The sequence below is a fragment of the Struthio camelus genome, chromosome 17 (assembly GCF_040807025.1).
Source record: "Struthio camelus isolate bStrCam1 chromosome 17, bStrCam1.hap1, whole genome shotgun sequence".
Lineage (NCBI taxonomy): Eukaryota > Metazoa > Chordata > Aves > Struthioniformes > Struthionidae > Struthio > Struthio camelus.
In genome coordinates, this window is record NC_090958.1 from 3,090,601 (window position 1) to 3,106,284 (window position 15,684).

A 15,684-nucleotide genomic window follows, 5' to 3' on the forward strand; every position below is an offset into this window, starting at 1 on the left:
GGCCGCGCACCGTGCACCGCGCACGGCGGGAGGCCCGCGGCGGTGCCGCCGCCGACGGAGCGGCCTCTGCGCGCTCCGTCTGCCCCCGGAGCAGCCCCTCCCTCCATCCCGTGCCCGTCTCCCCCGTCCTCCTTCTCACTCCTCCAGCCAGTAAATCCGATCTAGGCTGATTCCTCTCACGTCAAACCACATGATCCCATAAAACATTCATCGCCTCTCCATCCCTGCGCCCTGCTCGCGCGTTCCCGGGATACAGTGCAGCAGGCTCCGCGCTCCCAGCCCGGCAGCGGCTCTGCCTACGCGGGATTCGCCGCAGCCCCGGCCCAGCCCGGCCCCGGCCCCGTGCGTGCGGCGGGCGGGAGGGAGGACGGAGGGAGGAGGCAGGCAGGCGAGCAGGCAGGCAGGGAGGGGGAGCCTCGCCTGGATGCTGACTCCAGCTCGGGGGCTGCTCATTCCCCCGATGAGCGAGAGCACCGGCACAGGGAGAGCCCCCTCCCCGTGCGCCGCCGCTCTGCTCTCGGGCTGAAGTTTTGCACGGGGATCTGCCCCGCTTTTGCAAGGATTGTATCGCTGCCGCTCGTCTTTGCGCCTCCAGACGTGCCTTCTCCGACCCCTAAGATGAAGAGGGCGATAGCTGAAGGTAGGTGCATCTCCCTCCCCAAGGCTCCCCCTCTTCCCCGAGGGCGGCAGGGCAAGGCAGGACAAAGCGGGTGCATCCCCAACTTTGCATGGGTACCGGGAACTTCCCTCGCTGCAACTTTCTTCCGTGGAGTCGGCGTAGCGGCCAGGTCCCGCCTGTCGCCGCCGCGGGGGAGGGGAGTAGGACCCCCGGCGGACGGGGCTGAGCCCGGCCGCCGGGGACACGACGGGAGGCCGAGGCGCAGCCCGGCGGGATGCCCGCCGCCCCCCTCGCCAGCGCTCCTCGTGGCTCGCGTTTGGACCGGGCGAGGCGAAGGGGCCGGTGGCGGGGAGGGCTCCGCGGGGGGGGACGGGAGCGCCGCGTTTGCAGAAGGAGCGGAGACACGAGGCTGAAAGGGGAACGGAAGGCGCGGAGCTGGCTGTGCCCCGGCTCGGGGCTCCCCGCGCCGCTGCCTGGCCCGAGCACGACCGGCTGCTGCCCTAGCCTCAGCCCCAGGTGTAGGTCTGAGAGCTGGAAGGAGGGCGGAGAGGTTGAGACCTCTCACGTCCCATCTCCTTGGGGGCCGGTCCGCCGCCCCCTGCCCCGGCTGGGCCTTGGAGTGGCCAGGCTCCCCCCGAAGTTGGGGCAGGTAAAGTGTTAAAAGAAGGTGGGCCGCCGGTGGAAGCGGCATCCTGTGGCTCTCAAGAGTGCCTCCCAGAGGGGTACAAATCTTGCTGATAAAGGTAGCCACGTTGCTCTGAATGCAGCCGGAATTACAGCGCCTGCGAGGAGGGAGAGGGGCTGGGAAGCCGGGGCGGGGGGGACGGGAGCAGCCCGGGCTCCCTCCCGCTCCAAGCCCGGCTGATGGGGGCAGGGAAGGGAGAGCGCCGGCCCGGCTTCCCTGCGCTCTTCGCAGGAGGCTGCGGCTCCGGAGAAGGGCCAGGGCAGCGGCCGGGATGGGCAGAGGAGCCGTGGGCTGGGCCGGGGAAGCTGGCGGGGGCCCTGGGGCGCCGCGGGGAGCGCTGCCGCGGCGGGGGGCTCCCTGGACGTGGGGTCGCGGCAGAAGGATGGGGATTAGCGGGATTTAGTAAGCGTGCCAAGCAGCGCTTCGTTCCCTAAGTGTTAACCTGCCCTACTTGGTCTCAGCTCGGTGTCCGCGAGCGAAAGGCTGGAAGCAGCTTGGGGGGAGGGGGGGGAAGACGTGCAGCAGGAGCACACGGCACCCTGTGCAGGTCGGGACTGGGCTTGCTCTGCTGGGTGAGTAGCACACAGCATGCAGCGGGGGCGGCCTTCCTCGGCACCCAGCATGGCATCGCCACCCCAGAGAGCAGAGTCGTCTCCTCTGGCTGAAAATAGCCCTGTTCCATCTGCTCTGACAATCCTGACAATAGCCTTTGCTTCCCAGCTCCTGGTGTGGGTCTGTGTTAGCAGCAGTAGCTGGAAGCTGCTGTTGCTGTTAAAGGTACACAGCTTACCGTCGTGGCTTGAGCATTTGCAGTCACTCAGGGTGAAACCTGAAATAAAGACCTACATTTTGAAGAAGATGTTCTCACACTGCAGGTTCTGACCACTTAGAGAATCATGTGCCACCCAGGTGTATTGTTGGAAACCCAACCCACGGGTTGCAATTTTTAACTGGAGTGATCAAGCCATTGTGGATGCTCCACTGCTGTCCAGGCTGCTGGTCAAGAGAGCGTTTAGTGTGCATTACCTCTTGCTGCACGGAATCTATTTGCATGCCATCTCTGGCTTCCTTCCTCATTCCATCAGTGACACAAATATAACCTTTTTTTGTTTGTTTTTTGGAGGACACTCTGGCCGAAATATTTTTGATGCTCCAAGCGCTGATCCAAATGACACATACTGTACTTTGGAGAGTTTGAAATGTTTTTAATTTTGAAATGACCAGTTTGTTCATATTTGGAAAGCATCTTGGGAGCAGGTTTCAGTAGTGGCTTCTCCTGTGGTCCCTTAGGGGGTACTGATATTTCAGCATCCATTTATTATTTTCTGCACATGCGTACCTGTTGATTTGAATCCCATGGCTGTGTTCTTGTGCACAGATTCATGGTACCGAGTTTGTGCTAACCTGTGGGGTGTTTGTCTACAGTGATGCTGTAGGAAGGCTGTTTGCTGTGCCAGGTGTGCAGAATGGCACCAAGGTAATGGGTGTGGTACAGGAACCCAGGATAGCCTCTCTTTCCATTTGCAATCTTGCTGCAGCACAGCACTTTATCTGCACTGTGACATTGCCCAAGTTCCTGGCTGCTACCAGTATAATGTGATACAGAAAATAATGAAATATAAAAATCTGTGTTACAGCGGCTTTATTTATAGAACAAGGCTTTGAGGGGTTTGGGTTTGATTTTTTTTTTTTTTCCCTGCAGTTTATGAGTTGCTCCTGTGAGAGGCTGTGTAGCCTAGATTGCTGGTAGGTTTGACTATAAAGTCCACATGAACCTTGGGAGATTAGGCTTAAATGAATGGTCACCCTACAGAATCTGGCCTGCATTTCCCACTTTGGCTGGCAGGATACTTCAAGCGCCTCGTAAGCCAGAAATACCCACCTGGGCATTCAGACAGACAGAGCTTTTACCCGGTGTTCTCAGCACTTTTTACCTTATTAACACAATTTATTTATACTAAAATAGGTCTTTCTGTGTATTCGCTGCTTATTGTTTTATAGCATTTCTCAATAAAGTAAAAAAATGCAATATGAAAACCTACTCCAGGCTCGGAGATAACCTATTCATTGATATGGGAGCATCTCTTTCTATTTCCTTAGAGAATACACCATTCATCAGTGCATTATTTTGTGTTTCTGTTCTATATATTATAGGAAGGGGCCTCAGTATTTCCTAGGCTTTGGCCCCCACCCTTCATTAGGCAGCATATACCTCAATCCTATATTCTCTGAGACCTTAAAAGGCTATGTTTGGAGAGGTTATTTAAGGAGGGGCAAAAAGGTCCAGGTGCTGTTGAACTTCTCTGTGCCTGGTGGTTTTATCAGTGCAGATGTTGTTGTGCCCCTGCTGTCTGTGATATTTTCCCCACTAAGAGTGCCAGAGAAAGCTGATCCAGAAAGTATGTTAATTAGAAGCAGCGAAAGAGAGCCACCACCGCCCTCTCCATTGCTCTGACTTGGGAGTAGCATGGGCCAGTGCTGCCTTTCAACAAGGGTAACATGGCAGTCCTGTCTTTACACAACTGCATCCTTACTAATTGCCTCCATGCTGCATTCAGATGCTCTGGGCTTTGCTTGAATAAACCCCTCCCTGGCAACCTCTGCAGAAAACTGTGTTCAGAAAGTGCATTTGAGACAATGGTGGGAAGGATCAAGAAGAGGGCAGTTTCCAACACAGTTGAGATTCCTCACTCCATTTGTGTGGGATACTTGCCCTGCTTCCTGCCCTGCTCAATGGGGCTCAGGAGGAGAGGAAAGGGTCGCCCCTTCCTATCCTCAGCCCAGTGGCTTACCGCAGAGTGGGAAGCTGGGGGACGTCCCACTGCTCACAGCCCGTGAATATCTCCTATAGCTCCATGAGACATCAGTGCATTAGTAATAGGGGCCTCCGGCCTGTATAATCCTCTTGACACCAAGGATGACTTTGACCACTAAGCTTTCTAAAGGAATAAGCAAAATCTGTAAATCCAGAAGCATCTCTGAATTCTCCACCTTCTTTTGCTCAGAAGCAGCAAGGGAGAATGTAAAATGGGGGCAGGGAAGGAAGGGGAAGGGCACTTGGGAGCACAGGCTCTCAGGAGCGCTGCCACACACCCGTGTTCTCCTGTGTATACTGTGGTGGTGGTTGTGGGGAGCTGCTGCCTAGCCTGAAAAGCACTTTGTCTTTCTTCCCTGTCTGTCCTCCTCTCTCGGTTCGCGGGAGGGGTTAGAGCATTCAGTCCCTCTTCTCCAGGCTGGAGAGTCTGTACCTGCATACACAGGAGAGCTCCTTGCATACAGCTAGTCCTGGGAAGGGGCACAATGTGAGCATGGCTGAGCTCCTCACTGCTTCCGTTCCCACTGAGTCCCACTTGCAGGGGAGGAAAGGGGGAGAAGGAAACAGTTGAACCAGAGCCTCCACACAAAGCAGGACAAGAGAAAATGCAAGGGGCTGAGCTCTATCTGCGCTCTGAGCCTGCACGTGGCTGCTGCACCAGTTGCTCAGGCACCTCAGTCCCTCTATGCTGCAAGGTGTATCCTGTTGGAGAAACTGTAGCTGCAGTCCAAGTGCAGGATTCACACTGCACATCCCACTGAAGGCAGAACCAAAGGGAGAAGAAAGGAGTCAGTCTAATTAGGTGTGCATTCTCTTCCTCTTGGATTTGCAAAGCTTTCTGCTGCTGTCACCTTCATTAAGTCATATCTCTGAGTGCCGAATGCCTCTTTTGATATTCCTAAAGGGGGGGTGTATTTATCCAAGAGGCCTGCACATAGTGGAGGAGGAGTAACCTGTGTTACTCTGAAGAAGTGCCATAAAAGGCAGCGTCATAGTACTGTGCCTGCAAGGGCTGGGAATTATACTAAAGGTACTCTCTCCTGTCCTCATGAAAAGTTTTGTGCTGTGTCCTGGAGCCACTTGGATCTGTCTGAGATTTGTGAGTAGTGGGGTTTTGGGGCTTCTCCAGCACAGACACGCAGGTGTGAGAGGGAGGAAAGAGGCTTGTGATCTGCAAAGCCCAGCCTCTCCTCCCCTTTCATGCTTATGGTTGCAACTCCTGGAGGTTTCCAGGGATCAGAGGAAAAGGAGGAGAGAATTATGCTGAAAAAACATAACTGATGTAAATAAAAAAAAGGATGAGTTTTTGCAGAGGTGATAAAGGAATTCATATAGACCTTGTTAAGGTATGCAAATTCACCTTAGCCTACACTGTTGTCTTGTTATGGCTGTAGAGACATGCAGCAGCCTGAGTTTTGGGTGATTAGTTCCTCATTGTACTATTTGAGTGGCGTTCACTGATGATATATAGATTCAGAGCAGAGTGGCAACAAAGTGACATAAGTAATTCCCATGGTGTATGTGCAGCGTGCGTGGAAAGGCCCTACTTGGATCCAAGCCAGAACACATCAGCATGTTATGTGCACAGGCTCGGTCCATATTTATTTTGTTTTTAGAGAGCTCCCAGAAGTCATGACTTCTGGAATCTGTTCTTGGCCTGGCCTCTGACTTCTCTGGGTCCTTGACCAGGTCAATGACCTCAGTGATTTAGTTTCACCTTTTCCAGCTCTAACAGTGGGAGAATGATACTGAGTTGTCTCCCAAGGGTCCCAGAACATGCTTAAAGGTCAGTCCAGAGGAAAAGTGTGCAGGTTCATGCAATTGCAGATGACTTCTTTAGCAGTGACAGACTGTCAGGCAACAAGACCAATGATAGTCTCTTTAGGGATGTTGCTGCATCAGCAACTGGTTTGTCTCTCTGCTCTGGCCTGTTTTCCTCAGGGTCTTTGCATTGCAGCTTGGAGCTGAACAATAGCACCAGCAGATTTTACAGTATTTACTGTCTCTCAAGTCTCTGCTCCCAAAATCAGGGGATTAGAAGACTACTTGAGTTTTATTTTGTAGCCTTCCTGGTTGTCAAGAAAAGTAGAAGGATTATTCAAGCATATGCAAATAGGTGAGGACAAGCAAAATGGGGAAGCAAGAAAGTGCCCAAATACTGTGATTTTTAGTACAATTTTTTGGTGGCTCAGCTGTATAGGGCTGGCATCAGCATGACAATTGGCCAGTGGCAGGCTGAAACTTTTCTCCCCCAGGCAGCCAGCAGTGTTAGGTTCCTCTCTGCATGGGTGTGGCAAGACAGAGGTTACAGGAGGTGTGCTTTCATAAAATCATAGAATAGTTTGGAAGGGACCTCTTAGAGGTCTCTGATCAACCCTCTGCTCAAAGCATAGCTAATTTCAAAGATAGATCAGGTTGCTCAGGGGCTTATCCAACTGACTTCTGAATATCTCCAGGGATGGAGCTAACCTCTCCTTCTCCTTCATAGCTCAGACTTCTTGGCTTGTCTGACCAAGGCTGCTCAAACTCTGCCATCTGGCCTGGGTCAGGACCAGTCATGACCTTTAGCGCTAGGCACAACAATTGTAGAGTTGTCAGAGCAGGAGTGATGGTGCACGTAGTACCTCAGTCCGCATTGACAGGAGTAAATGGTTGTCCGTGTGAGTTCAGAAGCAGGCACTGAAGAAGATACCTAGGAGGCGCTGAGAATGGATATCAGTCTAAGTACCTGGCAGGGACAGTGGGTCAGAAACTGTGGAAGAAATTCAGGATTCCCATCCTATGCTTGGCTTCTCTGAATCATGGTGCTCCACCCTTCTGAATGGTCAGTTCTCCATGCTGCTGCCCAACTTCCAGGCCAGCTAATGAGAAACTACCCGTTGACAGGGATACCTTCTTCTTTCCCCCATCAACATCCTTAGGTGATCAAACTCCCTTTGCCAAATGACAGTCATTTTGCTGTTTGCTTCCTGTAGTGTAGGCTCAGGGGGAAAGAAAAAAAAAGCAACACTTGCTTGTCGTGGGTATTTCTAGCGTTTTGTCCAAGGAGGTCTCCACGTGAAGGTCTGGAGAGCCTTTATTGTCAGCTGTGTTGTGATCCCCATCTACAGTTGCAGTTTTCCATGAAGCTGAGAAAAGGAACAGAGAAAGCAAATACAACCCACCAGTGGAATGGAGTTTACAGCCTGGATGGGAGTTCCCAGCCCATCACAGCTTGCTCTGTCTCCCAGGAGTTTGACTCTTTCCCTCAGATGGCTCTTTGAAACTCAGTTGCCTTATTTAACAATTGTGCTTTCTTTTTTCTCTTTGTGTTGCAGCTTTCAGTTGGAAACAAAGGAAGCTTGCATTTAAATTTGATGTTTTGTTTGCTCCCCTGAGTGCACAGCATAATTATAAGTCCTTTACATGGACTTATATTAATTGATCAGTTATTAGTGATAATTATGTTTTACATAATGGTCTAGGAAGAGGGGCACTTGTACAGTTGAAGTGATGTTCTGAAATAACAGTTCAAATTTGCTTGCTGATGTGTCAGATCACCTCCTGTGTGCTGCTCACTGGGGAAACTGGATAATTTCTATTTTTTTGTTAAGAACAAATCTTTTGCGAGAACCATCTGGCTGCTAAATTTTTCTCCTGAAGCTGTGCAGTTTGCTGGGAGTTCATTTGCGTCTTTAGCTACTAAAGAGAAAGTAAAAGTGACTAATTAGTCTAAGGCTGGGACCATTCACATCAAAGTGACAGATTTTGTGAGCTGGATTTGGGAAAGTGTTTAAAACTTGTGTGTTTTCATTAAATTTTGAAGACTGTGGGCAGAACTATGCTCTCGGCACTCCAGCATGGCTCTTGACTCTGCACTCTGCATCTTTATGTCACAGTGAATTGTGTGGCTGTTAAAATTTGTGTGTGCTTGTTTGATGACTTTAAATATTGATTTTAATTGTGTGTCTTTCTTAAGGCTGTGAGTGATGATCAGAGCTGCATACGATACACCGGCTGCATAACACAGCAACATGTGCAGTAAAGAGATGTGAACTCAGTCTGATTCTTAAGTAGAAGGGAAGAGAGAAGGGAGATGAAAAATCTTTGGAGGCCCTAAATTCAGCTTTTCTGGCTTCCAGGCACCACGGGGGGCATTATCAGAGACATACCATCGGCTGTGGTGCAATTCGAGATTTCAGAAGCCTTTTGTGAAGGCTTGTGTCAGGCTATGAAGGCTTACATGTTGTCCTCTGACAAAAAGACAGCTTTTAAAATAATAATAGCAAGTACGTAGTTTGTTAATACTGTCTTTATCTCTGCAGTGAAAAATGATCACCTGGAAGCCACAGAGACTTTTAGGACTTGCAAATCTCCACAGCCTCAGCATGTTTTGAAGGGTGATGAGAAGTTGCAAAGCTAGTAGTTGGGGAGCAAAACCATTTCCCTGGAAGCAGCTCCCTTCCCCAAGCGAGGGTGTCAAGAGTGGAGCTTGCAGTGACTAATGCTTTCCATGCCTGTGCAAACACAGTTAGCGTTGGCTTTACACTAGAGGGCTGTCTGTCCCTTTCCCTTCAGAGAACAGGCATTAGTCTGTGCACTCTGAATGCTCTTGTCGTTCACAGTATCCAAACAATTTGACAGTGGCCCGTTTTGTCAGGTGGGAAATATGACGCAGGCTTTTATTTACTGCTCACCACCTCTCTTTGGGCAGCATAAGAACATCCATGCCCTGGTCTGGAGAGCGCTTTGAAGCTGCTTGTCTTGCGTAATGCAAAACCTTTGCTGTAGTTTAACTGTATGGCATTGTCTCCTTCTTCACCAACAGAGGACAGCCACAGGTCAGCAGTCTTTACACAGGACTATTGGGTTCCAAACTGGGTATAATTTTTGCCCCCTGTTCTTTAAGATCAGTTTTGCTGAGTGTTAGCACAGACTCTCACTCTGGATTTCAGGGAGTGTAGCATCATTGTGCTTGTGAGTAGCTGCAACCCTGACACTAGGGAAGATGCTAAGAAAGACCCTTTGACCCAAAGAAAGGGAGACCTGGGTCCCGCTGAGAGACAGGGTGCTCCAGGGGAACGTGTGGTGCAGAAGCCTTGAGAGCAAGGTGAGGCAGGATGTGACTTAAAAAGACAGGAGAGGGCAAAAAGGCACATTGTGAGTGGAGATGACTGTATTTGGTAACAGCTTTGGCCTTCCTCTCTCTAATCAAGCAGAAGAGGAATGTCCCGTTTTCTTCTCCCCCCTTTATCAAGCACAGGGTCTGCCCAGCTGCCCAGCTTCACAGTGCCTTGAAGAGTTGAGGACCTGTGGGCCTTGGGCAGGCCTTACTCTCAGCTGGAGCATGACTCCTGCTGGTCATGATTTTCTACTACTGACACTTTCTTGGTGTCACAACAGAGCTGGGCTTTGGGAGATGTCTCCTAGCTGGCTGGGAACACTGCAAGCCCAGATCATGAGAGAAGAATTCATCCTGGTAAACAGTTTCCCCAGAGGATTCTGACCCAGAACACTGCTGTTGTTTAGGTTGGGTTGAATCAAGCAGCAGCCATGACTAGGCTTAATCTAGCCCAGGAACTCTGGGCAGGAAGAAAAGGAGAGGGAGCGTTTTTTGCCTTGTACCAGGAAATCACCGTGCAGAGCCTCTCCAGAGATGCAGCCCTCAGCATCACCTCCATCAACCAACAATCAACTCTGATTAAAAACTGAATGATGCTTCTGGGAACACGTCCCTTCACTCTACTCTCAAAGTAAATTAAGCCTGATTGGAATTTGGGTGCTTTAGGGTTGCATACAGCCCCAGGGAAAACTGAGAGCCTGGGAGTCCTTTTTTCTTCTTCAGGCTCCCTTCCTCCTCCCCTTGCCTCCTAGGCTTCAGCTCAAATGACCCCTCTGTCAGCAGAGTTGTTTTTTTTTTTTTTTTTAATGTGATGGTTGCTGACCTCTGCTCACGCACCTGGAGAGCAGGAAGAGGAGCTTTGGGAACTGCCCAGAAAACATATGACCAGTGCAGAGAAACCAATCTCTGATCACTGTGGTGCTCCAGAATGCTGCTGGGTGCCATAAGAATCCTCTGGGAGCGTGTGGCTTCATGCAGTCAAAGCTCACTGCTGTGCAGGGCAACCATTTGTCATGCTGGAGCTAGTGTAGGAGCCTCTGCTGGCATGTTGTACCTGGAGCAGGAGGCAGAGGTGGAATCTAGGCAGCTGATCAGCTCAGTGCCATTGAAGGAAGTCATTCTTGAATGCAGGGTGTTATATATTGGGAGGGCCTTCTCCAGTTTTCCCTGGCATTACCCATGTCCCAAGAGCACAATGCAACAGCAGAGCAGGGAGATACAGGGGCCTGGGAGGGCAGTGAGCTATTATGGGACCCACTGGATGAAGACCATTGTTTTTTCTCTGGTTCAGCTGTGGAAGTTTTGCTGGCCCAAAATAGCTACAGTCCTGGATCCGATCCATCTCTCCAAGCTGAAGAGTACACCTAGGTCGGGGAGGCTTCAGAAATGGCTATTTCCATAGCAGAGGCTGTGAGATTGCCCCTTTCAGTGAGGGGGTGGATCCCAGTGCAGAGTCCTGACTCAGCTGTGTCTTTTTCTGCTTCACTCTGATTGCAATAGTGGGAAGTGCTTTGTTGTACCGTCTGCATGCTGCATGCTGGGTGGGATGCTTGCAGCAGTGAGGCGGTCCTGCTCTGGACTAGCTGGTTACAAAGCCTGCAGTGAACACTAGTCTGTGCCCCTGGTGTGGGTGACAGGTTTGCATGGTCCTCTTTGCTGCTTTGCAGTTATATCACTATGCATTTGGCAGTACCAAGGTGGGAGTTGGAGGAGACTTTTCAGCATTATAGTATGCAGATCTGAAAGAGATTTGATTACTTTCTTTCCGTAACATCAAGAGGCAGGGCTTCTTTTGATTCTTCTGCTAACAGCAGGTTTGGAATCTCCATGAAAACGGCTAGTCCTTGTCCATTGGGAAAGCCAAATTACCTGGAGTCCGTGCAGGCACTTGTGTCACAGTTTAGTTCTGTTCCCAGTCAGCTTGGCCTAGACTGGCTTTAACTTGGGTTAAGATGAAACCAGAGCATCAGCTGAGGTTTGCCACAGCTTAACAAACTTAGTTTGTAATTCAGACCTTTCCTTAAAGTGGTGTGACTCTCTGCTGAGATACGATCACAACCACAAACTCTTCACTGACTTCCAAATGCAGATTTGTGCGAACTGCATTTAAGGCTTTTGTTCCTGGTTGCCTATGCAGTCAATGTTTGCTTTGCTTCAGGCACAAGTGGTGTTAATTGAGAGCAGCCAAGTCTCCTGGCTTTCCCTAACAAGGAGTCCACTTCAGAGAGCAGGGATGAAGGTGGGGAGGATCCAGTGAATGTGCTGGGAGCCAGAGGGGAGAGCAAGCCACTGGAACAGTGGGGGAGGCTGAATGGTGCTGGGTGCACTGCTCTATAGCTCATGGCTGTGGCCATTTCCTGCACACACTGAAGTGCAGATGTCAGTTCCTTGTCAGCAGCTGATTTATCAAATACAGGGACTTTTCTCCCTCCCTCTTTTCTCATTTTGCAGCTAATATCTTCTGAAAGGAGGGGGAGCGGGAGAGGGAGGGGGGATTAATAATGGTAAATTACAGTAGCTCACAGTCCTGAGTGCTAACACTAACCGCATGCATGGTGATGGATAGTGAGAGACTGCTTGCAGGAACTGCTCTCACATGAGGAAGCTGGAGATGGAGCTGTTAAAGCCTGCTCTCCATCCATCACTGCACACAGGTGGGGTCCCTTCCCCTGGGAATGCAGCATCTGCACCTGAAAGTAGCTGTTGCCAGATGTGAGGCAGGTGAGGAAGCAGGCCACCCACTTGGTGTGCAAAGAGGAGGATGATTTAGCAAGGCCCTGGAGAGGCAGTCAGGTTGGGCTCGTGGGCTGCAAAGCTCCATCAGAGCCCATGCTGTCCTCACATTTGCACTCCTCTGTGGAGACCAACAGCTGATGCATCCCTCACTGAGTTGGTTCAATTTCAATCCACAAAATGAATTTTAGGCCCTCTGGCTAAGATGGTGTTAACGGAGAATGAAGGGATTCTGCCAGGCAAGCCTGTTTGGACGTTACAGGGGTGTCAGCTCTTGCAGGATTTGACATTTGGTCTTTAAACCTCAACTTCTGGCATCCTGTAAATAAGTGAGACTTCAGCTGAGACTTTGGGACAGAGCCTGTCTATGGACCCTCTAGCTCTCACAGAAGACTGTAAGAGATAATATCTTTGCGTTCAATGTTACCCACAAGAAAAATGAGCCATCTCTTCTTGTCTGGGTAATAGGAAATGTTTCTAAAATGACATACTTCCTGCTGCTGGAGGACTAGCTGTGCTCTGACTGAGCTATTGTGTTTGGAAATTGGGCAACAGTTATTTGAACTGCATCTCCAAGTCAGAGAGGACTAAACCAGTTTTCCTGAGGACACCAGGTCCCTAGTTACATCTGCTCTTGTGTGGGATGGAGGTTCTTCCTGAGATCTTGGAAGAGGCTATGCTTGGGGCTGGGATTGCTGCTGGCTCAGAGGGAATGTGTCTGTCTGGGCTCTGCTTTCCCTGCTTGACAAGTAGAGTTGCATCTGAATAATGGGCCCTTTTTTCTCCTGGATTGGAAGGAAGCACCAAGGGAGCAGCACAGCCAAAGAGAGACACTTATATGAGCGGCAGAATAAATGAATCTAAGCTGCCTCTTGGGAACCAGCCCAGAAGAGACTGACTTTACTTGGCCATGTCTTTCCAGTGGGAAATGCTTTTCTTTCACTGTATTTATTTTTGGCTTTCATAGTGTTTTGCTAGGCTTACAATTAATCCTAAGCTTCTGGGTGGCCAGCTGGGCTGCAGGGACAAAGTCATCTTCAAAGCAGTTTGCTTAAGTTATTTCCTGTGGACCTGCGAGAAGACCTGGATTTACTAGATGAGCTAAATGCTACAGGAACCTGGGAATGCTTTACTTGGGTACACCTGGGGAGAGCACATATATTGCTTCTGATGGAAAAGAGGTACCTGTGGCTCAGCTTATGTGGGGAAGTGGGTGATGCTGCTTTTCACTCTCACATCAGAGTGATGGAGAATTCGCTTTCACTCTCCCTGTAGAGCGGTGGTAACTGGTCTCCTCAGCAGGAGGGCAGGATGTGTTTGTTGCTGGGAGCCAGCACATGGGGAGAGTTGTTATGTGTGCGAGTTGGTGGTGAGCTGGCACAATGCATGTTGCATGGGTGTTAAAAGCTGGACTTGATGCTGACCTGGGTGCACCTGGTATGATTTTACTGTCATACAGATCCCCTAAAACAGGGTGTGAGTGACTCTGCCTGCTCCAGCCTTGCCACCTGTGCAGCATTATCAGAAATGTTGTCTTAGGATTGTACTGTGACAGCAAGGGTGTGTGACTGACAGGCAAGAGGAGGAGATGTGCTGGGGCTTCCCAGCACTCCCTGCGATACTTGATCTCCGCCTTCTGTGCTGAAAGGGGATTCTAATCCTCTGACATGTTCAGTGCTTGCCTTTTGCACATGTTTTACAGCAAAAAAAGTGTGTGCCAGCCAAAGCTCTCTGTGCTGTGGACCCATTTCCCTGCCTGCATCCTATTCTGCCCTCTTTCTGCAGCTGAGCTGAACCCTTTGGAAGTATTTGGGCTGTGTCCACTTTGGTTGGATTTCTGGACCTTTTTAGCCTCTGCTTACCTTTCTAAAATGAAGGCACCTTGTCTGAACCTGATTCCTTTGCCATGGAATTTTGTGACCTGTTTCCTGCTCATAAAACCTTCCCAGCAAGGAATAGGGGAATTTTTAAGAATTCTTAAGTATTCAAAATTCTTAAAAAATCCAGCCACGAGTGTGGGATTTGTTCAACTCCTTGTGTGCCAATGGGAGATAGGTGTAATTAAGTTTTGAGGCATCTCCTGCTCTCTGCTGCAATGCAAGTGATATATGGGCCAGTGAGTAGAGCATGGGACTGCCTGGCCAGGGTGCTGGGTCCATCTCTGCTGGTGACCTCTGTCAGACAAATCATTTAATGCTTGACATACAGAGGCCATGGGGCAGCAGCTCCCTGTGCCCCCTGTTTGTGATTGGAGCACTCAGCCTCTCCTGAAAATACACCTCAGCATATTGCTGTGCTTCCCTTGCTGGAAAGCACGGTGACAGTAATCACATCTGCCTTCCCCCTGCCTGTCCCCAGATCCCCTGTGTTCAGAACAGACCAAGTGCAGATTGAATATCCCCAGGGGAGGAGATAGGGCAAACTCAGAGCCTGAAATACTGTAGCCACCAGGTTCTGTTGTTCTGAACCTGGGGAATGCACAGCTGGGCTGCTAAAAAAAAAAAAACAAGAAAAAAAAAACATGTGAGATCTCCTTGCATGCAGGGCTGGAGCAGAGCAGGCATTTACTGCTCACTGTAAAACTGAGAAATCCTGTGAATTAAAGAAATGAGCCTGACACTTGGCACCAGGAGATGTGGGAAGTGATAATTGGAGACAGGGCTATAATGGCACAGGAATCATCTCAATATGATGGGAGCTAAATGACACTGTAAGGAAAATTGCACCTCATTGTGAGTGTCAAAATTGACATAGAAGAAAAAGAGATGAACAGTGTTTGCAAGTGCACCCCAACAGCTCATATAAAAAAGCAGTGCCTAACCTTTGACTCAGGCTGGAATCATCCTATCAAAACAGTTCACCTGGTCCATGGTTCCACCCTTCTAATTCCCCCAAAGCTCTTGGGCGTGGGAAGAAAGTGGTGATGGGCAAGATCAATTGTTCTGGGCAAGTGCACTCTAGTGCTGTCTTGCAGGGCCCTCCAGCCCTTGCTGGCTGGGCGGTTGGCTGCATGGCAGTTGTGAGAGCAAATTGCCCATCACAGAGAGTGCACTGGCCTTGACATATGATAATGCGTACACACATGTTGGGTTATGTGAGCAGAGGGCATATGTGTGTTTGGCCAAGCAAGCACGGCATGGTGAGTGCTGCATTAGGGGTTGCCTTCGGTTCTGTCACTGGATAGGGGTGAAAATTATCATGGGATGAGCAGGCAGCTTGTGAAGGGGAAGGGACTGCAGCTTGCATGCCACCCAAAAAGGAAAAGAGAATCAGAGATACAGAATAGAAATAACTGAACAAATGGCTATGCTGAATGCAGACTGATGATAGGCTTTGCTGAGGATTTGGACAGAGTCAGCGCTGCTCTCTGTTGCAGGGGAAGTGGAGCGGGCTGAAATGGCAAAGCCCTGTGAGACTTGCCAGAATATGGTTTTGGAGCTGATGAGGGAAGAAGTTCAACACTGACAAAAGCATAGCAGTGCTCCCTGTCTTCACCTCCCATGTAACTGTGTGCCTTGTGTATGCCTTGGTGCTGGGGCCCTTGCAGTCAGAATGGGAATGTGTATGAAGGGGTTAAAAAAAAAAAAAGGAATGAGGAGGAAATGGAAGGCCTGTAGGTAAATCAGTGATACATCCTCCCTTGGAGAGTAATGGTTCCTTCCTGCCACCTTCTCTCAGAAAAAAGACCTAAATTCCTGAGTACATGAGGAGAGTTCAGCATGAAGAAACAT

General features: G+C 50.0%; 1 protein-coding gene across 1 annotated transcript in view; it reads left to right on the forward strand.

Annotated features, from left to right (window-relative positions):
* The first annotated feature begins 359 nt into the window (after window positions 1-359).
* RTN4R (reticulon 4 receptor) overlaps window positions 360-15,684 on the forward strand; it is an 86,484-nt gene continuing 71,159 nt past the window's right edge. The window contains exon 1 of the mRNA XM_068911202.1: window positions 360-640. Within this exon, the coding sequence (XP_068767303.1) occupies window positions 619-640 (22 nt within the window). The 5' untranslated portion in view covers window positions 360-618. The remainder of the gene's footprint in view (window positions 641-15,684) is intronic.